Raw genomic sequence first — 27,908 nt, 5'->3', positions numbered from 1 at the left:
AATTGCTTTGTATTTCCCATCCCCATCCCATTTTCTACCGCTTATTCCCTTTCGGGGTCACGGGGGGCGCTGGCGCCTATCTCAGCTACAATCGGGCGGAAGGCAGGGTACACCCTGGACAAGTCGCCACCTCATCGCAGGGCTGCTTTGTATTTAATAATATAAATAAATGATAAATGGGTTGGAATTGTATTGCGCTTTTCTACCTTCAAGGTACTCAAAGCGATTTGACACTACTTCCACATTTACCCATTCACACACACATTCACACACTGATGGAGGGAGCTGCCATGCAAGGCGCTAATTAGCACCAATCAGGAGCAAGGGTGAAGTGTCTTGCTCAGGACACAACGGACGTGGCGAGGTTGGAACTAGGTGGGGATGGAACTAGGGACCCTCGGGTTGCGCACCGCCACTCTACCACTGCGTCAAAAGTTGAGTTATGCTAACTCAAATTTGGGTGATTGTAAATGATGTTAATGAAATGAATCCATATTAAAACTCCTTTCAAGAAAAAAGTAACTGTGGAGGTTTCCTGCGTCTCGCCCGGCTTCTTCTGACCACAGTATCACACAGCTCAGGATACAGGTCTGACACAGTATTTAATACATGTTTTACTTTACACAATTGTCCGTCTGTCCAGCTTTTCAGCTGTCTCTTGTTCGTCTCTGTGCCCCTGTCCTGCGTCCTCCTGCGTCCTCATGTCTTCCCCCCTTCATGGTCTCCAGCGCTGCTAATAAAAGGAACAGGTGATTAGATAACTCGTTCCAGCTGAGGTATCCACTCACCTGTTGGCTGCTTCATGGCCGGCCCCTACACATACCCCGCCCGCAGGGGACGCGTGGAACACGCCCCTCTCCACAGTAACTTTTTTAGTTACTTTTAGCCTTTTACTCAAAAATGCGTTACTTTTTTTTTAAAACAACCCAAAAATGGTTCATAATTTTGAAAACCCAGAAATTGAGTTAAAATAATACACTTATAACCCGAAAAATGGATTGCTATTCACAAAAATAACTCAAACATTTTAACCGAACACTAGCGACTCATATATTGGGTTAGCAAAATAGCCCAGTATTTTTTAGTGTGTTTATATACTGAGAAAAATATGAAATTGTTCGGCCAACGAAAAGTATGTATAATGCCGGTGTATAATGACCAATAAAAATCAAGTTTTTTGCTATTTTGCCAAGGATACCTCCAAACCTTTTTTTGTTTTTCAATGAAAAACGTCAGTCATCTAATTACATATTTTATGCCCACAATAATTATGTATCCTGACATTTGGACCTTTTTTTCCACAATTATTTTTTTCCCACCCATGCCACAAATAAAAAGCACATCATTTGTGAGTTTTTGTGCCTAATGAAAAAGAATGTAGCGCCAAAGTTTGTAATGTTTTTGTTATGTTTGACTAAGGGGAGATGACGGCAACAGACACCAGGAAGGGGTATGTACAATAATATATCATATATATAGTCAGAATATATATATATATATATATATATATATGTATATAATACAAGGGCTTCATGGTGGCAGAGGGGTTAGTGCGTCCGCCTCACAATACGAACGTCCTGAGTAGTCTGGGGTTCAATCCCGGGCTTGGGATCTTTCTGTGTGGAGTTTGCATGTCCTCCCCATGAATGCGTGGGTTCCCCCCGGGTACTCTGGCTTCCTCCCACTTCCAAAGCAAGCACTCGGGAATAGGTTGATTGACAACACTGAATTGGCCTTAAGGTGTGAATGTGAGTGTTAATGTTGTCTGTCTATCTGTGTTGGCCCTGCGATGAGGTGGCCACTTGTCCAGGGTGTACACCGCCTTCCGCCCGATTGTAGCTTAGATAGGCACCAGCGCCCCCCGTGACACCAAAGCGAATAAGCGGTAGAAGATGGATGGATGGATAATAATACAAAACAATACTGACAAATAAGCTAACCTAAGAAAATAGAGTGTGTCAAAACCTAAGAGTGTACAGTATGTGTGTGAGGCTGTGTGTGTAGTTAGCTGAAGTATGTGTTACTAAGTGTTGATTAGAGCGAAGGAACGAAACAGTCCATGGGGCAGGCAGGTGATAAGGGGCCAGAGAGAGGCGTCAGAGTCCGGGGGCGAGCGTGGAGTCGAGAAATGAGAGAGGCAGTCGAGATCCAGGGCAGCGGAAGTAAAACACTGCGGGAACACGGGAGAAGACAAGGAACAAATCAAGCTACGGAGAGGAAACAAGGATAGAGCATAAAGCTTGTCGCATACGGTACACCATTAGAGAACTAAGTTCCCGCCAAGATCCTTGGGTCAACTGGTCCTTTAAGCAGCCCGCCCTCATCGGTCCCAGGCGTGCAGATTGACAGTTGTCTGCAGGCTTTTTGCTGCGTGGGCGTGCAGCTCTCAGCGCGAGCAGTCCGAGTGCTCTGTCAGCGGAGGAAAAACGAGTTTGAGCCCACGCCGTGACAGTTTTCCTCCTGATTGAAAGCAGGAATTTTTACCCCTGTTTAAAATCCCGGCTTTGCTATTTTGCCCAATGCTCTGGGAGTTGGCAGTCAACGTAAACATATAACACCATGTATAATTTGTATTATATAATTAATTAATTTGCATATGAAAAAAAAAAAAACCTTTATTTGTATTGCTTTTCACCCCAAGGAGAACAGAGCTTGAAAATAATATAAGTCTGGATACATGTTAAATGATAAGCTATGTTTAAATGTGAGCTTGTATCTGACAGAGGATAACAAGATATTTGAATGTAAAATTATGTACTTTATGTTTAAAAGGGAACTGCACCTTTTTTGTAGAATCTTGCCTATCGTTCACAATCATTATGAAAGACATGACGCCGGATGTATCTTTTTTGTGCATTCTAACTTGTAAAAAACGTAAATAGAAACCAGCTTACAGCGGAGCCAATGGGAGGTCCTCTATTCTGCCCATATAACCCGATAAAAAAGCGGCAACAATACTACATTTATATTTCGGGACTTCAATATTAACCAAGTAGTAGTGATATTGTTATTATAAGCGCTAATGCAGACAAACTATTTACTGCAGTGCCGAGATCACAAGCTTGTGTGCCCATGTTTACATCATTAAGTGGTTATGAAAGTTTATTGTAAATCATAAATCATGCCTTTCACATACAGTGGGGCAAAAAAAGTATTTAGTCAGCCACCGATTGTGCAAGTTCTCCCACTTAAAATGATGACAGAGGTCTGTAATTTTCATCATAGGTACACTTCAACTGTGAGAGACAGAATGTGAAAAAAAATCCATGAATTCACATTGTAGGAATTTTAAATAATTTATTTGTAAATTATGGTGGAAAATAAGTATTTGGTCAACCATTCAAAGCTCTCACTGATGGAAGGAGGTTTTGGCTCAAAATCTCACGATACATGGACCCATTCATTCTTTCCTTAACACGGATCAATCGTCCTGTCCCCTTAGCAGAAAAACAGCCCCAAAGCATGATTTTTCCACCCCCATGCTTCACAGTAGGTGTGGTGTTCTTGGGATGCAACTTAGTATTCTTCTTTCTCCAAACACGACGAGTTGAGGTTATACCAAGCAGACGATCGGGAGAATGTCATGTGGTCAGATGAAACCAAAATAGAAATGTTATGCCCCACTGTAGATAGTACTAGAACAAGAATGCAATACGACAAGTCAGTACACTTTGACAGCCAATTTGCACCCGCAAATAGCGAGAACGACACTAAAATATTTTCCGTTTCACCCCCCTCTCTTTTTTTTCCCGGAGGTTATGAGTTACTTTTGATCTAAAACAGGAGTATAACAAATATTATATCAGCCAGCATCCTATTAACAGCAGACATTCTACAGTAAGTGTTTTATTATGTTTTTTGGTGATGCTATTAAAAAGCGAGAATGTTGTGATGCGTTTTTTTTTTAATTGTAGCGCCGCGTATGCTTAAAATGATTAATATACATAAATAATTAAATGTTTTACATGTTACTACAGTCCATATATACATACGTACACACACACATATATACGCATATATATATACATATATATATATATATATATATATATATATATATATATATATATATATAAAGTGTTTGGATGTTTTTTAAACGTTTTATAGGGAGAATAGAGCAGTTCTCGTAGGCTCCATTTTAAGCAGAATTTTGATTGCCTTTATTAAGATTTGGAATGCAGAAAAAAATAAAAACATATTGTGAACGTTTCCGGGTGTGGTTTTTCCTTCGGACCGACAGAACTCTCGTAAACCTGAGATACAGGTTTGAACTAGTCTTTATTTATCTGTGCTATAATGCTCAGGGCTTGTCGCCAGCGGCCTCCGTGCTTCCTCCTTCTCGCTCGTGTGGGATTTTTCTGCTGTCATCAGCTCGCCTCCCCTCATGGCATCAAACACTGCTGATAAAGGCGACAGGTGATTAGATAATTAGTCCCAGCTGGGCAATCTACTCATTTGTCAGGAGGGCTTTGAAGCCGGGCCATACACACACTCTTCCCGCAGGAGACGTGCCGACCACGCCCCCCTCCACACATATGAGTTATTGTCATAAGGATTGTGAATGATAGGCAACATTAAAAAAGGTTCAGTTCCACTTTAAGACCATATTAATCCATCTATCTCTGTGTGTGTTTTTGTGTCCTTGGAACAGTCATATTCCAAAACACATCCCACTAACAACTAAGCAAATTAAGCTAACACATTTCATACAGTGTGCAGGCATGAGTCATAAAACAAATGAGGTCCCACATTTTTTAACGCCTCGGGGTAATTTTACACATTTTTTTCCCCTGAGAAAGAAAATCGGGGACACATCAAAGGGCTTTGTGACCGTTATTTTAAACACATCAATATGATGCAGCCAACAAAACGAAAAAGTAATTAACATGATATATTGCATTGCTTTGCCTTTTGTAGTGTTCTCATTGAGAACTAAGTAAAGCAGGATGTTGTTTTTGGGTCAAATTCATTGTTTTTGGAGCAAATTCATTGTTTTTCATCTCATGTGCTGCTTCAGCTGTGAGTCAGCATTCAAATGACACACTTAGAGTTCATGTACTGCAAATAAACAATATCATAGAGGGTGCATTGTGCTTGTCGACCATGGATTTTGTTTTTTGAAAATAGTCATTTTGATAACAGAGATTGGGACGATGGCCTAAAGGGGGAAAAATGCTGCAAATGGAATAAATGTAGACAAAGACAAATATTTTTCAGGTATTGCACCTTCCAATTACCCCATTTTTTATGGCGCTGGACTATGTAACATACAAATACATAAATAATTTGTATAAATAAATGCATATTTGTAAATACAATTTTGAGATTTGAAAATATATACAAATACAATTTATAAATATAAAAGTGTGACATAAAAACAAATCAAGAATTTGTATAAATAAACGTGTATTTGTAAACATATTTTTGAGATTTGAATATATATATATACTTGATTTTGTATTTGGGCTTCACGGTGGCAGAGGGGTTAGTGCGTCTGCCTCACAATACGAAGGTCCTGCAGTCCTGGGTTCAAATCCAGGCTCGGGATCTTTCTGTGTGGAGTTTGCATGTTCTCCCCGTGAATGCGTGGGTTCCCTCCGGGTACTCCGGCTTCCTCCCACCTCCAAAGACATGCACCTGGGGATAGGTTGATTGGCAACACTAAATTGGCCCTAGTGTGTGAATGTGAGTGTGAATGTTGTCTGTCTATCTGTGTTGGCCCTGCGGTGAGGTGGCGACTTGTCCAGCGTGTACCCCGCCTTCCGCCCGATTGTAGCTGAGATAGGCGCCAGCGCCCCCCGCGACCCCAAAAGGGAATAAGCGGTAGAAATGGATGGATGGATTTTGTATTTGTATTTGTATTGACTTTGCATATGTGGATCGCTTTTTTGCTTTTGTGTCGATGAGACATTCCTACAACCAGGGGCGTCACTAGACCTAATACTGTACTGGGGCACACCTGGGGCACAAATAATTAATGTGAGCGTGCACATTTTTTAAGCACTTATTTATCATAAAAAATACATAAATAGTGCTTTAAACTATGAAATCATATCAGATTATGTTGTATGGATCTTTGATTAACCACCTGAAATTAACTAATGCATTTGACCTACTTATGCACTTTTTTTACTCCGGAACTAAACTGCTACTGGTAAAAGCAAAAAGGAAGAGCAATGAACCTTTTTGAAATATTTATTGCAGTAATCTGCAAATTTAACATCTACAAAATTAAAACAAAAAATAAAGCACCCCTACATCTCTGGGTCCTTTTATATTATTTAATTTCCATTTATGGCAATGTGGCTAATCCTATTTCAGATACACAAAACTATAAAATATACACAAAACAATAAAGCCACAGTAGTAGAATAAATGAACAACTGTGGTGTGTCTGTTCAGGGAATCATTTTCTGAGAAGTAAACTGTAACGTCTCCTTTTCATTTTTGCAAAGTGGTCAATCACTCTGGACAGACATGGAAATATTACAGTAACTGTTATGCAGTTGACCAGTGGTTCCCAACTGCTGGGTCGTGACATAAAAGTGGATTGTGTGTCATTTTCAGTGAGTCGCAGTCAGATGTGTGCATGGAAAAAAAAAGTTTAGGGAGAAAAAAATCAAATTGTAGCAACAAAACCAGATATTTTTAGCCATTTTTCTAGTGACTATTAGTGAGTATTTTAGCAAAAGGCAAACCGACTAACAAGTTGGAGGAGGACTTAGGACAGACATGGAAATATATTTTTTTTAAATCTAAATGGGGCAACAAAACCCGATATTTTCAGCCATCTTTCTGAAAACAAATACAGAAATGTTACTATTTTTTCTGGAAACAAAACCAGATGCTTTTGCTGTAACCATTTTTCTGGTGACAAAACAAGATTATTTTAGTCAAAGTCACACCGATTAACAAGACAAGTCTACTGTGCTATTTTTCTGTGAAATAAACTTGAATGATTTAAAAATTTGGCTCACGACTTGATGATATGGAAAAAGGTTTTTCTTCCTGAAGATAAACCATTTGAGAAGCACTCAACTCACACATGCTTACTCCAAATCATCATTTATGCAGAACCAGCAGACAATAACCAACATTATGTTTCATGTTCATTGGAAATTCCCTCGACAGCTCGTACAACAAATGAATATGTTTCTCTTGATACAAGGAATAACATTAGCTAACTTACCATCAACTTAAGACAATGATGTTGCCTAGCTAGCTAGGACTTCACTTACATCTCTCATTCCTAGCTTCTTCTTCTCTGCTGCGGGCGAATAACTTTCTGATATCCATCTAGGAGTTACAGTTTGAGTCAAATCAAAATCAAAATAATGTAATTAACAAATTGTTGTTGGCTAACTTCACCTACCTCACGCAGTGATTCTCATCCTCTCTCTCTCTCTCTCTCTCTCTCAACTGAAGTCTCAATCCACACATGAATAAATTACCATATTAATTAGCCATGTGCTCATTGTCAAGTGGAGTGAATACAGTAGCAATCAATTATCATACTAAGTAGTATGTGCGCTGTTGTCTATGTTATATAGACTTAAAACTCTGAAGCGTTTTTTTTTATTGGTGAAATTTTTTACTGGGGCACTGCAGATCAACAGTGGGGCACGTCCCCCAGTGAAATATGTCTGGCGACGCCCCTGCCTACAACAAACCAAATAAATGTGTAGTTAAACACTGCCCTGAACAACAAGCAGAGGGCACTGCAGCCCAGAGCGGTCTGGGTCACAGACATGGTCAGACACTGGCGAGCCAAACAGAGGCACACTAGGGAGGGTCATATTACATCATGACTTTTCGGATGATTTGACACACATTGCACTGATAAGATATCAGTATCTACATCGGGTCAAGGTCATTAAATGGCATTGATACAATAAAATAAGCAGCTAGCACGGTCTTTCAGATTAACTGGATGAATTAGCCTTAGATGAGGTGGCGACTTGTCCAGGGTGTAGGCCGCCTTCCGCCCGAATGCGGCTGAGTTAGGCTCTAGCCCCCACCCCCCCAACCCCAAAGGAACACGCGGTAGGAAATGGATGGATGGATAAATTAGCATTAGCTAATACAATGCTAATGTTAGCTAGCTCAGGCCCGTTGTGCATCCTCTCTGTAAAGACATGGATTGTTTTTGTTTAGAGAACTTTGTGTTGGGATGTCGCATGGCTGCAGTTGTGTGACCTCAAGTATGCAAAAATCCAGGAGAGCAGAAAGCCGGTAAGATGATTTTAATTTCATCAAAGTAAAAGATATAAACAGAAAGCAGTCTTGCATGGAGATGTTCCCAACATGGTTTTAACTTCGAGCACTGAGGAGTGCTCGAGTGAAACATAAATAGACCTATGTTGATTGACAGCAGCTGAGGACCGCTGCCAATCAACGGCGAGTGTGACAAAAACAGTGCTCAGCGGAGTAAACAGGAAGTATGACAAAATAAGAGCACTGAACAGGAAATAAAGTACAAAACACGAAAAACTATCAGAAAGTAAGTGACAGATCGTTACAGGACCTCCCCCTCAAGGAACAGATACCAGATGTTCCCTGGAAAAGAAAAATGGAAAAAAATGTCCACAAAGCAAGGGAGGATGGAAGGAGGATTTGGTGGAAGGTCGCCAAACCTCGTGTCCCCGCAGCCAGCGAGGGAAAGTCAGGTGGCGACGGCGCGTAGAGCGCCGCTGGAACTGGCGGGGCGGGCGGCCACGGAACAGCCACATCATTGGCCGAAAAAGAGACGAGTGCATCCCGCGAGGAGGACGCCCAGGGCACGGCCACATCCGCGGCTGACGTGGAGGCGGGCGCGCTGAAGCAGGCCCGGAGACAGCAGACAAAGCGGCGGGGGCTGCAGCCAAAACAGATACCTCTGCAGGAGGCGGCTGAGGAGCCGATGTTGGTGCCGGCGTGGAAGCGGCAGACGTCATCAACGGCGTGGAAGCGGCAGACGTCATCAACGGCGTGAAAGCGGCAGACGTCATCAACGGCGTGAAAGCGGCAGACGTCATCGGCGGCGTGAAAGCGGCAGACGTCATCGGCGGCGTGAAAGCGGCAGACGTCATCGGCGGCGTGAAAGCGGCAGACGTCATCGGCGGCGTGAAAGCGGCAGACGTCATCGGCGGCGTGAAAGCGGCAGACGTCATCGGCGGCGTGAAAGCGGCAGACGTCATCGGCGGCGTGAAAGCGGCAGACGTCATCGGCGGCGTGAAAGCGGCAGACGTCATCGGCGGCGTGAAAGCGGCAGACGTCATCGGCGGCGTGAAAGCGGCAGACGTCATCGGCGGCGTGAAAGCGGCAGACGTCATCGGAGGCGTGAAAGCGGCAGACGTCATCGGAGGCGTGATTGTTGCAGATGTCATCGGCGGCGTGAAAGCGGCAGATGACGCCGGGCGAGGAGCAGCAAATGCTGGCCGAGGAATAGCGGATGCCGGCGGTGACGAAGCCCGGCGTGGTGCTGCTCTTGGCGGCGTTGGAACCGTGCGTAGTGCCGGCGTTGGAGCTCGGCGTGGAGCCGGCGTTGGGGCTCGGCGTGGAGCCGGCGTTGGGGCTCGGCGTGGAGCCGGCGTTGGGGCTCGGCGTGGAGCCGGCGTTGGGGCTCGGCGTGGAGCCGGCGTTGGGGCTCGGCGTGGAGCCGGCGTTGGGGCTAGGCGTGGAGCCGGCGTTGGAGCTGTGCGAAAGCCCGCCAGGGACGTAGATGTCTCCGTGGAAGGAGACGCTGGCGGGGATGACAGCGGTGTGTGCCTGGCTGCACCGCAGTGTATAGTGGGCCCCCCTCCACTAGGTGGCTGCCAGACACCGTTCACACATGCGGGAAAACGTGCCTGCTCGTCGGAGTCCCCCGGTGCGAAAACCAGGGACGGGCGGGAGGGGACCAGGAGGAGGGACGAAGACACGTCCCGTGCCGAGTCCCAGCAGGAGGACAAAAGCGACCTCACTGTGGGCTCCACTGGAGCTCTCGGCGAACCAAAAAAGAGAGCGGGAGCTGGCAAAAAGAGCAGCCGGGGAGCAGCCGCTGGAAGCTGCGTAGGAGCAGGGAGAAGCAGCTCAGCAGACGACGGGAAGGATGGCGGCGGCGGACGTGCCGGTCGGAGAGCCGCAGTCGGCGAGGGAGCCGCAGGAGCCGCGAGACGTGAAGGAGGAGGCGGGCGCGCCGGTCGGTGAGCCGTAGAGGAAGGATGGCGGCGGAGGACGCGCCGGTCGGAGAGCCGTAGCCGGTAGCGTTGCCGCGGGAGCCGCGAGGCATGCAGGAAGTGGCGGACGTGCTGGTCGGAGAGCCGTAGCCAGCCGTTGAGCCGAGAGGAAAGATGGCGGCGGGGGACGCGCCGGTCGGAGAGCCGAAGCCGGTGGCGTTGCCGCGGGGAGAGGGTCCGCGTCTGTAGGCTGGGACCGCACAAACCTGGCCTTCAAGTCCTCCAGGAATTGTGCGGTCCAGAACGTCGGCTGAGGATTGCCGACAGGGATTCTCGCGAGGTCACAATTTTCTGGCTCGAAGTTACTGTTGGGATGTCGCATGGCTGCAGTTGTGTGACCTCAAGTATGCAAAAATCCAGGAGAGCAGAAAGCCGGTAAGATGATTTTAATTTCATCAAAGTAAAAGATATAAACAGAAAGCAGTCTTGCATGGAGATGTTCCCAACATGGTTTTAACTTTGAGCACTGAGGAGTGCTCGAGTGAAACATAAATAGACCTATGTTGATTGACAGCAGCTGAGGACCGCTGCCAATCAACGGCGAGTGTGACAAAAACAGTGCTCAGCGGAGTAAACAGGAAGTATGACAAAATAAGAGCACTGAACAGGAAATAAAGTACAAAACACGAAAAACTATCAGAAAGTAAGTGACAGATCGTTACACTTTGGGCATTTTGCATATATAGCATATAATGCTCTGTGACCCAGACCGGTCTGGCTGCACTGCCCTCTGCTGGTTGTTCTGGGGAGTGTGTAGGTCACATTTATTTGTGCATCTGGTTTGTGGTAGGAATGTCTCATCGACACAAAAGCAGAAAAAAGCAATGCACATATGCAAATTCAATACAAATACAAATAAAAAATCAAGCATATTTATATTCAAATCTCTAAAATATATTGACTGATACACGTTTATTTATACAAATTATTGATTTATTTGTACGTCACATTTTTATATTTATCCATTTTATTTGTATATATTTTCTAATCTCCAAAATAATCTATACAAAGACGCATTGTATATCACATTTATATTAATATCATATGGATGTATATAAGTTAATGTGAGACAGTTCTACTTCCATACTGGAGTGTTTGGAACATTAGTACGTCGCTGCACGTTAGGACTAGGAAACACTCCAATGCGCCACAGAAATAAGGCTTTTTTACATAGTTTGGATGGTTTCTTCGGGAACAGAGGATGACCCCTGCAGACTTCACAGTTCTGGAAGCTTCTGTTGAAGTCCCCCCTGTTTGGCTCTTTCCTCCCGGATGGGAGAATCCTGCAAAGACCCAGTACCAGGAGAGCGATGTGAGACCGCCGGAGTGCATTCCCCCAAAGCACCGTTGGAACCGTGACCGCGTTTCTTCCTGAGGAGAGTATCGACCCAGCTGGAGCTGTGTTTGGGGGCAAAGCTGGCCATGTTCTTTCCTGAGGTAATCAGCTCTCCAAAGCCCTCTTGGTGCGAGAAGGCATAGCCGGACCTCCGGGAGCCGCCTTTTGGTTGCAGCCGGTCCTCCCAGGTGCTGCAAGCCTTGCTCCAGGTAGATGCCACGCTGCTGCTGCCTGCTGGTCTCCTCTTCTTCTGAAGAATCAGCTGAGCGTAGCGGACCTGGCGATGAAACCAGAAAGACTTTCATGTGGCTTAGGCCAGACTAAAAATAACTCATCAACTAAACATAAATAGAGTGACATTATTTTCTTCAACTCCACCACAGTTTATTTGGTTTTCCGCTTTAGTCACCGTGATGTATTCATTGGGGGAGTCTCTTGACATATCAACATGGCACCATTTTACAATCCAGGTGTTATGGATGTGTTTACCTTGTTATTAATAAGGTTGCTACGACTACAAAAAACTTAAAGGGGCCCTATTATGCAAATCCAACTTTCTTTACCTATTAGGGTTGTCTGGTATACCGGTATTAATATAGTAACGCGATACTAATGAATCATATTCAGTACTATACCGCCTCTAAAAAGTGTGACCCTGGGGAACATGCTCTATCAGTATCATGCTTGAAAACCACTAGAAACCTCCTCATTGTTGTCATTTATCCTGATAGCACAAACTGTTTTATTAATTTTTGATTCGTAGGTTTAAGTGTTTTATATATTGTGCTCAAATCGATTTGTGTCATTATTTATTGAGTTTATTTTATTGTTCAGTATCAAATGGACAAACCATTTTAAATAAGGATTTATTTTTTTTCAAGCCAAATTGATATTTTAAATCCTTTCTGTTACAGAGTAAATAACAACAATAATTGCATTATTCTTTGTTGTGAGTCGATTTACAGTCGTGGTCATAAGTTTACATACACTTGTAAACTAGGCCAACTACTCAGTGGCCTAGTGGTTGGAGTGTCCGCCCTGAGATCGGTAGATTGTGAGTTCAAACCCTGGCCAAAGACTATAAAAATGGGACCCATTACCTACCTGCTTGACACTCAGCATCAAGGGTTGGAACTGGGGGTTTAATCACCAAACAGTATTCCCAGGTGCGGCCATTGCAGCTGCTCACTGCTCCCCTCACCTCCCAGGGGGTGATCAAGGGTGTTGGGTCAAATGCAGAGAATAATTTCGCCACACCTAGTGTGTGTGTATCAATCATTAGTACTTTAACTTTAACTTAAAGAACATAATGTCGTGGCTGTCTTGAGTTTCCAATAATTTCTACAACTCTTATTTTTGTGATAGAGTGATTGAAGCACATACTTGTTGGTCACAAAAAACATACATGAAGTTTGGTTCTTTTATGAATTTCTTATGGGTCTACTGAAAATGTGACCAAATCTGCTGGGTCAAAAATATACATACAGCAATGTTAATATTTGCTTACATATGTCTTGGCAAGTTTCACAACAGCTTAATTCTTGTTTCATCTGACCACAGAACTTTCCTCCAGAAGGTCTTATCTTTTTTCCATGTGATGTAAGATGAAACAAAAATTGAGCTGTATGGCCAAAATACCCAGCAATATGTTTGGAGGAGAAAAGGTGAGGCTTTCAATACCAGGAACATTATTCCTACCGTCAAGCATGGTGGTGGTAGTATTAAGCTCTGGGCCTGTTTTGCTGCCAATGGAACTGGTATATGGGACAATGAAAAAGGAGGATTACATCCAAATTCTTCAGGACAACCTAAAATCATCTGCCCGGTGGTTGGGTGTTTGGCGCAGAACAGGAAAATGACCCCAAACACACGTCAAAAGTAATAAAGGAATGGCTAAATTAGGCTAAAATGAAGGTTTTACAATGGCCTTCCCAAAGTCATGACTTAAACGTGTGGACAATGCTGAAGAAACAAGTCAATGTCAGAAAACCAACAAATTTAGCTCAACTGCACCAATTTTGTCAAGAGGAGTGGTCAAAAATTCAACCAAAAGCTTGTGGATGGCTACCAAAAGCACTTTATTGCAGTGAAATTTGCCAAGACATATGTAAGCAAATATTAACATTGTTGTATGTATACTTTTGACCCAGCAGATTTGCTCACATTTTCAGTAGACCCATTATAAATTCATAAAAGAACCAAACTCCATGAATGTTTTTATGTGACCAACAAGTATGTTCTTCAATCACTCTATGTCAAAAAAATCAGAGTTGTAGAAAATATTAGAAACTCAAGACAGCCATGACATTATGTTTTTTACAAGTGTATGTAAACTTTTGACCACGACTGTATATTTGTTTCTTTTTTTGCTGTCTTTGATGTTATAAGGATATAATGTTATGGAGAGGATTGTATAGACACATTTGTACTCGCAGCGAAGAGTGGGGGGCGCACAAAATAGTATCTTCTTTCTGAGGGGGGTAACGGAAAATAATTGAGAAGCACTCCAATATAATAAGGGATCCCCTAGTTTTAAATGGTACAATTAAAGGCCTACTGAAATGAGATTTTCTTATTTAAACGGGGATAGCAGGTCCATTCTATGTGTCATACTTGATCATTTCACGATATTGCCATATTTTTGCAGAAAGGATTTAGTAGAGAACATCCACGATAAAGTTCGCAACTGGAGAAAAGCCCTGCCTCTACCGGAAGTCACAGAAGATGACGTCACATGTTGATGGCTCCTCCTATATTCACATTGATTTTAATGGGAACTTCCAACAAAAACAGCTATTCGGACCGAGAAAACGACAATTTCCCCATTAATTTGAGCGAGGATGAAAGATTCGTGTTTGAGGATATTGATAGCGACGGATTAAAAAAAAAAAAAAAAAAAAAAACGCGATTGCGATCGCGTTGCATGGAGACGGATTCATATGTTTTTAGAGAAATTTACTAGGATAATTCTGGGAAATCCCTTATCTTTCTATTGTGTTGCTAGTGTTTTATTGAGTTTAACAGTACCTGATAGTCGGAGGTGTAGGTCTATGGCTGGGTGTTGACGCGCAGTGTCTCGGGGAAGTCGACGGCAGCTGTACGGACGGCTCAAGCTCAGCTGATATCCGATAAGTGGCGACTTTTTGACCACAATTTTCTCACCGAAACCTGCTGGTTGACAAGCGGTCGGGATCCATGTCTGCTGTGATCCTTAGTAAAGTTTCAACTCCGTGAATTTTAAACAAGGAATCACCGTGTTTTTGTGTGGCTAAAGGCTAAAGCTTCCCAACTCCATTGTTGTACTTTGATTTCTCCAATGTTATTTGAAGAAATTGCAAAAGATTCAGCAACACAGATCTCCAAAATACTGTGTAATTATGCCGTTAAAGCAGACGACTTTTAGCTGTGTGTGTGTGTGCAGCACTCATATTCATAACAGCCCGTGACGTTACGCGACGTTTTTAAGAAAAAAGTCCCAGGAAATTTAAAATTGCAATATAGTAAACCAAAAAGGCCATATTGGCATGTGTTGCAATGTTAATATTTCACCATTGATATATAAACTATCAGACTGCGTGGTGGGTAGTAGTGGGTTTCAGTAGGCCTTTAAAGTCCTTGACCTGTAATGCCTGTAACTTAAGACGAACTAAAAAAAAAAAAATTCAAAACAAACAAAAAAATGAGGAACTTCATCTTCATCAAGCTGATTCGGGCTTCAGTTGACTACACCATCTTTGTTTAAGACACGGTGACAAAAGAGGACACGCATGAGGAAGCTGCAATAAAAGTCCCTTCTGTCATTAGCGCTCGCAGAGTAAATCAATATCAGCAGCCATCACACGGGCACAGTATGTACGTGTCCGCCCGCTACGACACAGTTAATCATCGACTGAGGCCAGTTGGAAAATGAGGCGATGGATCAGTGAAGCATGCGAGGAGGCAGATGGACACGATAGCGCTTTGTGTGTTTGTCCTCACCGTGTCTGAGAGCTGAGGTTTGAGGTCCGACTTGAGGAAGCGCAACGCCAAAACTGGAACTATACAGATTGTTGTTGCTAGCGCAAGAGTTGACCACACCACCGGCTGCAACAGTGTGCTCTGAGCACTGCCTGCATTCAAAAACATACACACAAACATGTTAGTACGATATGGCGTTCCCCAGGGGAGCTTCCTCAGTCCCCCTTTGTTGATGTGATGATGGTTTTGACTTTTTAGTGCAGATTTCTCCATAAAATGTGAGTTCAATCAATCAATCAATGTTTAGTTATAAAGCCCTTAATCACGGATATCTCAAAGGCCTGCTCGGTTCAGATCCCACATCAGGGCAAGGGAAAACTCAAACCAATGGGACAATGAGAGACCAGTGCAATGGACGTCGAGTGGATCTAGCATACTATTGTGACAGTCCAGTCCATAGTGGATCTAGCATGATAGTGTGAGAGTCCAGTCGATAGTGGATCTAACATAACAGTGTGAGAGTCCAGTCCATAGTGGATCTAACATAATAGTGAGAGTCCAGTCAATAGTGGATCTAACATAATAGTGTGAGAGTCCAGTCCATAGTGGATCTAACATGATAGTGTGAGAGTCCAGTCGATAGTGGATCTAACATAATAGTGTGAGAGTCCAGTCCATAGTAGATCTAACATAATAGTGTGAGAGTCCAGTCCATAATGGATCTAACATAATAGTGTAAGAGTCCAGTCCATAGTGGATCTGACATAATAGTGAGTGTCTAGTCCATAATGAATCTAACTTAATAGTGAGAGTCCAGTCCATAGTGTATCTGACATAATAGTGAGAGTCCAGACCACAGCGGGGCCAGCAAGAGACCATCCCGAGCGGAGACGGGTCAGCAGCGCAAAGAGATGTCCCCAACCAATGCACAGGCGAGCGGTCAACCCCGGGTCCCGACTTTGGACAGTCAACGCTTCATCCGTGGCCACAGAACATGTGCCAATTTAGTGTTGCCAATCAACCTATCCCCAGGTGCATGTCTTTGGAGGTGGGAGAAAACCGGAGTACCCGGAGGGAACCCACGCATTCACGGGGAGAACATGCAAACTCCACACAGAAAGATCCTGAGTCCGGGATTTAACCCAGGACTACTCAGGACCTTCGTATGGTGAGGCAGACACACTAACCCCTCTTCCACCGTGCTGCCCTGTGGAGTTAAAAGCTCAGAAGGGACAGTAATCCATGCCCTACATGGTCAAAATCAGTGAAAACTACAATCCCCAGAATGCCAAGGTAAAATGGCCACCAAATTACTAATTGAAGGCACCTGAGAAGGAAGGAGGTTCAATTAGACTCATTCACCAAACAACCTCCATGGAAGGAAGAACAGCCAGCAGCCACAACCACAAGATCTACTCAACAATTTTTTTCAAACACGCCAATGGTCGGTGAATATGCTTAATTTGATGACGATCGAAATGTTTTGTTTGATAAGCTTAACTTGTACCTGCAAGCTTGTTAATTTACTTACAGAACTTCTTAATTTTTTTGTTTGAACTGATTGGTTCAAATTGAACTACTGCATTACTGCATTCACCTTTGAGCTTTGATTGCATACCGTGATTGACCAGTTAAAAGCAAGTTGTTTAAAGCACATGTAAATGTTTAAAGCTTTAGCTAAAATGGCAAATGTTTAAAGTTCAAAGTACAAAATATTAATGCAAAATTTATCGTCAATCAATCAATTAATGTTTGTTTATATAGCCCTAAATCACAAATGTCTCAAAGGACTGTACAAACTACTACGACTACGACATCCTCGGAAGAACCCACATAAGGGCAAGCAAAACTCACACCCAGTGGGCAAGGAAAACTCACACCCAGTGGGCAAGGAGAACTCACACCCAGTGGGACGCCAATGGCAATGATGACTATGAGAACTTTGGAGAGGACCTCAAATGTGGGCAACTCCCCCCTCTAGGGAGCCGAAAGCAATGGATGTCGAGCGGGTCTAACATGATACTGCAAAAAGTTCAATCCATAGTGGCTCCAACACAGCCGCGAGAGTTCAGTTCAAAGCGGATCCAAGACAGCAGCGAGAGTCCCGTTCACAGGAAACCATCCCAAGCGGAGTCGGATCAGCATCGCAGAGATGTCCCCAACCGATACACAGGCGAGCGGTCCATCCTGGGTCCCGACTCTGGACAGCCAGTACTTCATCCATGGCCATCGGACTGGACCCCCTCCACAAGGGAGGGGGGGACAGAGGAGAAAAAGAAAAGAAGCGGCAGATCAACTGGTCTAAAAAGGAGGTCTATTTAAAGGCTAGAGTATACAAATGAGTTTTAAGGTGAGACCTAAATGCTTCTAAATTTAAAGGATAAAGTCATTTTTAACTCTTGCTAAAAGTAAAAACATTATGTAGAAAGTTTAAAACATTATTCAGTTGTTTAAAAGCATTTATAAAACATTGTTTGAAAATACCTGTGGAATTAGATCAACATCTTTGTTTCTGTGGTTTAAATGTTTACAACCTGTTGGTGATTTTGAACATCAACTGAAATTAAACCAACTAAGCTTCAAGTTGGAAAAAAATAAAAGTTGATCAATTGGAAATCGTGAGTTGTCCGTGGGTCTTTTTTGAAGTAGAAGAGTGGAACTTAACAATACCGCCTCTGAAAAGCACCGGTCAACCACCCCGCCACCCCTCTGTCAACATCTCGGGGTACTTACAAGCAGACACAACGTGTAGGATGGACACATTTTGGCTTAAAAACTAACTATAAAGTAGAAGTTATAACACTGAAACGCCCTCAGGAAGAGGTGCTTTAAGACATGGCTAGCTAGCTAGCGGCTAAAGTCCAGCCGCAGTCTTCAGTGTTTTAGCTACTTTTAAATCACTAATCCTGACCTCCATTGCAACAAATAAAGTGAGTATCTTACAAGTATCATCCATGCAGGACGAAAAATAGCTAAACATGCTTCACTACACACCGTAGCTCACCAGTGTCAAAATGTAAACAAACACTTAATAAACAACTGTAATGATACCAAGTACAGGAGCGTATCTGTGGAAGGGGATTGTGATCAGCGTGCTGCAGGAGTAAGGGTCAGCGCCTCTGTCCAGGGTGCTGAAAACAGAGCGCCATCAGACGGGGGCGTGGCATGTGCTGACGGCGAGACACAGCTGGCAGATTAGTTTGCGCAGGTGGTACGTGTTAAACTAAGCATCTGTTGTCTTTAACAGTGAGTGACCGGGTGCAAGAGGAGGAGGAGGATCGGGGAGACTGAAAAGTCAAGTAAAGTACCTGTTTGGAAATCTACAAAAACCATATTAAACCCTGTCAACTCTGCACAACTGGCTTCCAGTGTGATTCTGTGTAACCGTAAGTAGAAAAAGCTTACAGTATCTAAAAAAGAAAAAATGTACCAATGATAGTCACACACACACACTAGGTGTGGTGAAATTATCCGCTGCATTTGACCCCTGGAGGTTAGGGAGCAGTGAGCAGCAGCAGTGGCCGCGCCCGGGAATCATTTTTGGTGATTTCACCCCTAATTCCAAACCTTGATGCTGAGTGCCAAGCAGGGAGGTAATGGGTCCCATTTTAATAGTCTTTGGTATGACTCGGCCGGGGTTTGAACTCACAACCTACCGATCTCAGGGTGGACACACTGACCACTAGCTAGTTGATACTAGTAAATCAATCAAGTACTATCTATCTACTAATATGATTACATCAATATTTTTTAGCATCACGAAATCTTTTTCATTTTGTTTTTAAATGTATATTATGTATATAAACTCAGGATATATGTCTCTGGACACATGAGGACTTTGAATATGACCAATGTATGATCCTGTAACTACTTGGTATCAGATTGACACCTACATTTTGGTATCATCCAAAAGTAATGTAAAGTATCCTACAACAGAAGAATAAGTGATTATTACATTTTAACAGAAGTGTGGATAGAACATGTTAAAAGAGAAAGTAAGCAGATATTAACATCAAATAAACAAGTGGATTAATAATTATTTTTCTACCAGTTGTCCTTAATAATGTTGACAAAATAATAGAATGGAAAATGACACAATATTTTACTGCATATGTCAGCAGACTAAATTAGGAGCCTTTGTTTGTTTACTAACTACTAAAAGACAAGTTGTCTTGTATGTTCACTATTTTATTTAAGGACATAATTGCAATAAGAAACATATGTTTGTTCAGATTTTTTGTTCAAATAAAGCCAATAATGCCATTTTTTGTTGTCCCTTTTATTTAGAAAAGTATCAAAGTATGGAAATACATTTTGAAACCGGTACTGGTACCAACATATTGGTATGGGGATTTGACTACTTCAGAGGATACTTTTATATTATATCTGATTTGATGCAAATACTTCACTTCCTAATCTGATAACCAAACAGCACTCAAGTTTTAGAGCCAATATGTTTTTGAAAAACTATTTTTTTCATCCATCCATCCATTTCCTACCGCTTATTCCCTTTCGGGGTCGCAGGGGGCGCTGTCGCCTACCTCAGCTACAGTCGGGCGGAAGGCAGGGTACACCCTGGACAAGTCGTCACCTCAGCGCAGGGCCAACACAGATAGAAAGACAACATTCACACACTAGGGCCAATTTAGTGTTGCCAATCAACCTATCCCCAGGTGCATGTCTTTGGAAGTGGGAGGAAGCCGGAGTACCCGGAGGGAACCCACGCATTCACGGGGAGAACATGCAAACTCCACACAGAAAGATCCCGAACCTGGATTTGAACCCAGGACTGCAGGACCTTCGTATTGTGAGGCAGACGCACTAACCCCTCTGCCACCGTGAAGCCACTTCCTGTTAATTACTGCTGAGCTGTGAACAAACAACCAGCGTTTGAGACTATTTTACAGTTTTCTTGACCCCACAGCTGGACCACAGAAACAGGATCGCTTGCTGCTACCTTCCGCTAGAACCGAGACTGACGTGAAGAACGGATTAGTTGAAATAACAAGTTATGACAATATCCAATAGCTGCCTTCAAGCCAAGCAAACTGTCGCTTAACTACAGAGTTAAAAGCGGTTGCCTAGAAAAGAGAACGAAACAACTTGGCCTTGAATGTATCCAAGTATAGAATCCAAGTACACGGATGAGAGGTGGAAGATAGTGAAGGTGGGACTCTTTGGGCACCTAACGATTCGATTTATTTCCAATTCTTGGGGTGATGATTCGATTCTGAATGGATTCTTGTTATAACACAATTCTTGTAATATACTCTAATACTTGGCATTTAAGTTATAAAAACACTTTTTCAAAACAGGTTTCAAATGCTCTTTTTGGCTGCTGATGTACAACTTATACTTCTGGCCTCAACAGTTATTTAAAAATATTATTCTCAAGAATCACAGAATGTTGTTTATCAAACAAATACAATAATGAACTAAAAAAATAAAACCAGAAATTAAACAAAGCAACACTATCAATAGTAATAGTTATATCAAAGTTATTGTAATGTTTTTAATCCCCAAAAATATTCTTATAAAATGTTTTAAACATTTTATAGTTTTTCTTTTTTTTTAAACCAACTTTCAAAAATTTTAATTCAATCAAGAATCTAAAAAAAAAAAATATTTGGATGTAAATCACCGTTAGAGGATCCTAAAACTGGAGATGATTGATGCACTATGTACAAAACCCACAACTAGTGATGTTTAGGGGCGGCATGGCGTAGTGGGTAGAGCGGCCGTGCCAGAAACCTGAGGGTTGCAGGTTCGCTTCCCACCTATTAACATCCAAATCGCTGCCGTTGTGTCCTTGGGCAGGACACTTCACCCTTGCCTCCGGTGCCGCTCACACTGGTGAATGAATAATGAGTGAATGATTGGTGGTAGTCGGAGGGGCCGTAGGCGCAAACTGGCAGCCACACTTCCGTCAGTCTACCCCAGGGCAGCTGTGGCTACAGATGTAGCTTACCACCACCAGGTGTGAATGAATGATGGGTTCCCACTTTTCTGTGAGCGCTTTGAGTATCTAACAATAGAAAAGCGCGATATAAATCTAATCCATTATTATTATTAATATTAGGTTGGCATATTGTGTAAATCGTAAATAAAAACAGAATACAATGATTTGGAAATCCTTTTCAACTTATACTCAATTGAATAGACTGCAAAGACCAAATACTTAATGTTCGAACTGAGAAACATTTTTTTTTTTTTTTTTTTTTTTTGTGCAAATAATCATTAACTTGGAATTTAATGGCAGCAACACACATTTACCACTGTGTTTCATGGCCTTTCCTTTTAATAACACTCAGTAAATGTTTGAGAAAGGAGGAAACCTATTTTTGAAGCTTTTCAGGTGGAATTCTTTCCATTCTTGCTTGATGTACAGCTTAAGTTGTTCATCAGTCCAGGGTCTTTGTTGTGGTGTTTTAGGTTTCATAATACGCAACGCATTTTCAATGGGAGACAGGTCTGGACTACAGGCAGGCCAGTCGAGTGCCCGCACTCTTTTACTATAAAGCCACACTGTTGTAACACGTGGCTTGGCATTTTCTTTCTGAAATAAGCGTCCATGATAACGTTGCAGAACTTGCAAATCATTGTATTCTGTTTTTATTTACGATTTACACAACGTGCCAACTTCAATGGTTTGGGGGTTTGTGTAATATTGGCAAAGGGAGAGCTAAAGTTACTATACAATCGTTGACTGATTGTATCCACAGTATAATTTGCAGCAAATGACGTGTGGAATAGATAAAATGGAGAAAAGTACTCGCATGAAAAATGTGGTTGTGAATGGCCTCAGTATTGTACGCAGGCCCTTTACTACGCCAACTAAGAACAAGAAGAAATGGATGTAGAGTTGGATGTGGAGTTGATGTCAGCAACACCAAGACATGCACACAAGAATGAAAGAAGTTGAAATAGTGGCATCATTATAAAGCTTGCTAATGAAAAAAAAAACACAAAACGGGGAGATATGGAATTTGAAACACACAATTTTAGGAACAATGAACATCAAACAATATACTAAATGAATAGATCAGTACATCAAGCCTGTAATCTGTAATGAACCAGCATTAATTATGTACAGCATATATCATTCATTGCTGCTTTTGTTTATAATTTTTTCATTTATCTTTCCTGTCTTTGTTTATTTTTTTTGCTTTATTTTGTTTATTTATTATTTAATTTTTCCTTTCTTTTTAAAAACAATTGAATAGGCGATACAGGGCTGCCCTTTTCTAAAAACACTAAGATCTGTTGAGGGCTAAGTTTTGTATGAAATCGCATGTAAAATGTCAAGTAATAAATCACAGCCTGCTTCATATGAAATTTTACGGCAACTTATTCTTAGCCCCTTCCCACCCCGTCATTGATGAGAATAGAATGACACGTTTTCCCAGTTAATTCAATGGTCCTCTGAGGCGCATGTTGTTGCTTGGCTGTTTTTAATCCAGAAGGAACTTTTTGTTTTAATAATGTCGAATTTGTTATTTTGCATTTAAAATGATGTTTGAACATTCCCATTCCTTTGTTTCAGTACAAAACTTGTCTCTGATTACCATATTACCTTGAATAGCCGCCGGGCATGTAATGTGCGCCTGCCTTGAATTACTGCCGGGTCAAACATGCTCCCCAAATTAAGAAGCCCATGCTTAATTTTACCGCCTGGTCAAACTTGTGACGTCACGAGTGACGCTTCCCCTGTCGTCTTTTTCAAAATGACGGAGAAGTTCAATTCTGCTTTTGCTATGTGTAAACCAGGGCTCTTGTTCCACAGCCATATAGATAACACTAATGGTTCTGATATAAAACAACGTTAACACTCTTAATAATATGCGCCACACTCTGTGAACCCACACCAAACACATTTCGGGAGAACATTGGCTCTGTAACACATTATAAATGCAACATAACACCTACCCAGAATGCAATGCATCCTCGACTCCTGGGTACACCATACACTAGCACCAAACCCCGCCCCCCTTCCCCCCTCTCCGTGCGTTGGTTGAGGTGGGCGGGGTTGGGGGCGCGTGTATAATATAGCCAAGAGTCACGGATACACGGCATTATGGGTAATCCCTATGCTGTGTTTATAATGTGCCACAGAGCCAATGCTCTCCAAAAATGTGTATGGTGTGGGTTCACGGAGTGTGGTGCACACCAGCTAGAGTGTTAAAGCTGCCTACATCATAAACATCAGTGTAAAAGGTATGGCTGTTGAGCAAGTAGGCATTGCAATCTCGTAATAGAAGCGGCGAAATGCATGCATCCGGCTGGCACGCAGACAGCATGGTGTAAAAGTGGGTGCGATGACATGCTGTAGAGCAGTGGTCTCCAACCACAGGGCCGTGGACGTAGAATAATATTGTATTATTATTTTTTTTAATCACACTCAATTTTGTCTTGCATGCCATTGGTAAGCGCAGGAGTGAGAAGAGGTTAAACAATTATTAGCACCTGCTTACTTTTACCGCATGCTTTGATTAAGCGCAGGAGTGAGAAGAGGTTTTAAATTAATTAGCGCCCCGGCGGCTATTCAAGGAAATATGGTAAATCAAAATTGTATTTAAAGAGTATGAAAATCTTTGACGATAATGAAAAAAAGTGTGAAACGTTTTTTGTAATGGGGGACCTCAAAATTAATTTCTTCTTCGGGCCCCAATTTAGCCCAGAGGCAACATTTTTTGCTACATAAATAAATGGGTTGTACTTGTATAGCGCTTTTCTACCTTCAAGGTACTCATTACCCATTCACACACACATGGCGGGAGCTGCCATGCAAGGTGCTAACCAGCAACCATCAGGAGCAAGGGTGAAGGGTCTTGACGTGACGAGGTTGGTACTAGGGGGGGATTGAACCAGGGATCCTCGGGTTGCACACGGCCACTGTTCCACTACGCCACGCCCTCCCCATATACATATCATCTGTTTCTTTCTGTCTCAACTATACGGAAGCATCAACATGTGAAAAGGCAATACCAGTTCTCGCTGGGATTCGTAAAAAAAGGGTTAAGTATGATTGTCTTCTTCCAAGTATTTTTTTCAAACATGTTCAATTGTGCTGTAACTCAAAGGGGAACTGCACTGTTTTTTTTGGTGTAATTTTGTCTATCATTCACAAACCTAATGTGGAACAAGCAAACTTATGTTTTTCTTATTTTATCAATCAATCAATCAATGTTTGCTTATATAGCCCTAAATCACTAGTGTCTCAAAGGGCTGCACAAACCACCACGACATCCTCGGTAGGCCCACATAAGGGCAAGGAAAACTCACACCCAGTGGGACGTCGGTGACAATGATGACTATGAGAACCTTAGAGAGGAGGAAAGCAATGGATGTCGAGCGGATCTAAAATGATACTGTGAAAGTTCAATCCACAATGGATCCAACACAGTCGCGAGAGTCCAGTCCAAAGAGGATCCAAGACACAGCAGCGAGAGTCCCGTTCACAGCGGAGCCAGCAGGAAACCATCCCAAGCGTAGGCGGACTAGCAGCGCAGAGATGTCCCCAGCCGATACACAGGCAAGCAGTACATGGCCACCGGATCGGACCGGACCCCCTCCACACGGGAGAGTGGGACATAGAAGAAAAAGAAAAGAAACGGCAGATCAACTGGTCTAAAAAGGGAGTCTATTTAAAGGCTAGAGTATACAAATGAGTTTTAAGGTGAGACTTAAATGCTTCTACTGAGGTGGCATCGCGAACTGTTACCGGGAGGGCATTCCAGAGTACTGGAGCCCGAACGGAAAATGCTCTATAGCCCGCAGACTTTTTTTGGGCTTTGGGAATCACTAATAAGCCGGAGTCCTTTGAACGCAGATTTCTTGCCGGGACATATGGTACAATACAATCGGCAAGATAAGATGGAGCTAGACCGTGTAGTATTTTATACGTAAGTAGTAAAACCTTAAAGTCACATCTTAAGTGCACAGGAAGCCAGTGCAGGTGAGCCAGTACAGGCGTAATGTGATCAAACTTTCTTGTTCTTGTCAAAAGTCTAGCAGCCGCATTTTGTACCAACTGTAATCTTTTAATGCTAGACATGGGGAGACCCGAAAATAATACGTTACAGTAGTCGAGGCGAGACGTAACAAACGCATGGATAATGATCTCAGCGTCTTTAGTGGACAGAATGGAGCGAATTTTAGCGATATTACGGAGATGAAAGAAGGCCGTTTTAGTAACGCTTTTAATGTGTGCCTCAAAGGAGAGAGTTGGGTCGAAGATAATACCCAGATTCTTTACCGTGTCGCCTTGTTTAATTGTTTGGTTGTCAAATATTAGAGTTGTATTATTAAATAGAGTTCGGTGTCTAGCAGGACCGATAATCAGCATTTCCGTTTTTTTGGCGTTGAGTTGCAAAAAGTTAGCGGACATCCATTGTTTAATTTCATTAAGACACGCCTCCAGCTGACTACAATCCGGCGTGTTGGTCAGCTTTAGGGGCATGTAGAGTTGGGTGTCATCAGCATAACAGTGAAAGCTAATACCGTATTTGCGTATGATGTCACCTAGCGGCAGCATGTAGATGCTGAAGAGTGCAGGGCCAAGGACCGAACCCTGGGGAACTCCACACGTTACCTTAACGTAGTCCGAGGTCACATTGTTATGGGAGACACACTGCATCCTATCAGTAAGATAAGAGTTAAACCAAGACAGGGCTAAGTCTGACATACCAATTCGTGTTTTGATAAGTTCTAATAAAATATTATGATCGACGGTATCGAAAGCAGCGCTAAGATCGAGGAGCAGCAACATAGATGACGCATCAGAATCCATCGTTAGCAATAGATCATTAGTCATTTTTGCGAGGGCTGTCTCCGTGGAGTGATTCGCCCTGAAACCGGATTGAAAGGTTTCACATAGCTTGTTAGACGCTAAGTGTTCATTTAACTGCTCCGCAACAATTTTTTCAAGGATTTTTGAAATAAAGGGAAGGTGAGACACCGGTCGGTAATTTACCATGAGGTCAGGATCGAGGTTAGGTCTTTTAAGAAGAGGATGAATAACCGCTTTTTTGAATGCTAGGGGAACAGTGCCCGAGGAGAGTGATAAGTTTATAATATTTAGCACTGATGGACCTAATAATACAAAGAGCTCCTTGATCAGTTTCCCAGGAAGAGGGTCAAGTAAACATGTTGTCTGTTTTATTCCATTTACACGTTGTAACAATTCCTCTAATGTTATTTCCTCAAAACGAGAGAAACTATTTTGGAGGGCAGTATCCGCCGTATATACAATCGTGTCAGTGTTAATAGAACCCCGTTGTAGCTGGGACGCATTGTCTTTAATCTCCTTTCTAATGACTTCAATTTTCTTACTAAAGAATTGCATAAAGTCATCAGCTGAGTGGGTTGAGCTACTGGAAGGAGTCCCTTGTTGGGTTAGCGATGCTACCGTACTAAACAAAAATTTAGGATCGTTTTTATTACGGTGGATGAGATTTGAGTAATATTTAGCTTTAGCTAAGGTAAGCATGTGTTTATAAGTTATTAAACCATCACTCCATGCTTGATGGTGCACCTCAAGTTTAGTCGTGCGCCATTTGCGTTCCAGCTTTCTACATAATAATTTCTGAGCTCTAGTTTCTTCTGTAAACCACGGGGTGCGCTTTTTTGGAGCCTTTTTTAACTTTAGCGGTGCTATGTTATCAATGGTTTCGCGCAGGGCGTCGTTAAAGTTGTTAGTGAGGTTATCAATAGAGCCCACATACTTTGGGAATGGTGCCATTACCGAGGGCAGTAGGTCAGCAAGAGTTGTCGTTGTAGCTGTATTAATGTTGCGGCTGCTATAGCAGTTATTATTATTATTCGTTTGACGAACATGCGTCTGAACCTCGAATTTTATAAGGTAATGATCAGACAATACTTTAGTATACGGGAGTATCGTAACTTTGGAAACGGTGATGCCCCTGACAAGCACTAGGTCTATCGTATTACCGTTGCGATGCGTGGGTTCATTTATTATTTGTGTGAGACCACAGCTATCAATTACAGTCTGGAGCGCTACGCACGGTGGGTCCGATGGGGTATTCATATGGATATTAAAGTCCCCCATTATGATTATATTATCGGCGTGTGTCACTAGATCAGCAACGAACTCTGAGAATTCATTAATAAAGTCCGAATAGGGCCCTGGGGGGCGGTAGATAACAGCCAGGTGTAGAGGCAGCGGTGTGACAGACCTCATAGTAAGCACCTCAAACGATTTATATTTATTATTTATGTTAGGACTAAGGTTAAAGTTTTCGTTGTATATTAGTGCAACCCCCCCACCCCTTTTGAGCGGAAGGGCAATATGCGCATGTGTAAAGTTAGGAGGACATGCCTCATTTAGCGCAAAAAAGTCGTTTGGTTTAAGCCAGGTTTCGCTGAGACCGATGACGTTAAGATTGTTGTCTCTGATAATA

General features: G+C 42.7%; 1 protein-coding gene across 1 annotated transcript in view; it reads right to left on the bottom strand.

Annotated features, from left to right (window-relative positions):
- Positions 1 to 10,567: 10,567 nt before the first annotated feature.
- atp8b2 (ATPase phospholipid transporting 8B2) overlaps positions 10,568 to 27,908 on the bottom strand; it is a 110,096-nt gene continuing 92,755 nt past the window's right edge. The window contains exons 27-28 of the mRNA XM_061882845.1: positions 15,511 to 15,641; positions 10,568 to 11,809 (exon numbers count right to left, since the gene is read on the bottom strand). Coding sequence (XP_061738829.1) covers positions 11,414 to 11,809; positions 15,511 to 15,641 — 527 coding nt within the window. The 3' untranslated portion in view covers positions 10,568 to 11,413. The remainder of the gene's footprint in view (positions 11,810 to 15,510; positions 15,642 to 27,908) is intronic.

The sequence above is a fragment of the Nerophis ophidion genome, linkage group LG21 (genome assembly GCF_033978795.1).
Source record: "Nerophis ophidion isolate RoL-2023_Sa linkage group LG21, RoL_Noph_v1.0, whole genome shotgun sequence".
NCBI lineage: Eukaryota > Metazoa > Chordata > Actinopteri > Syngnathiformes > Syngnathidae > Nerophis > Nerophis ophidion.
Note: the sequence above shows the minus strand (reverse complement) of the source record. Positions and strands in the feature narration are given on the sequence as shown.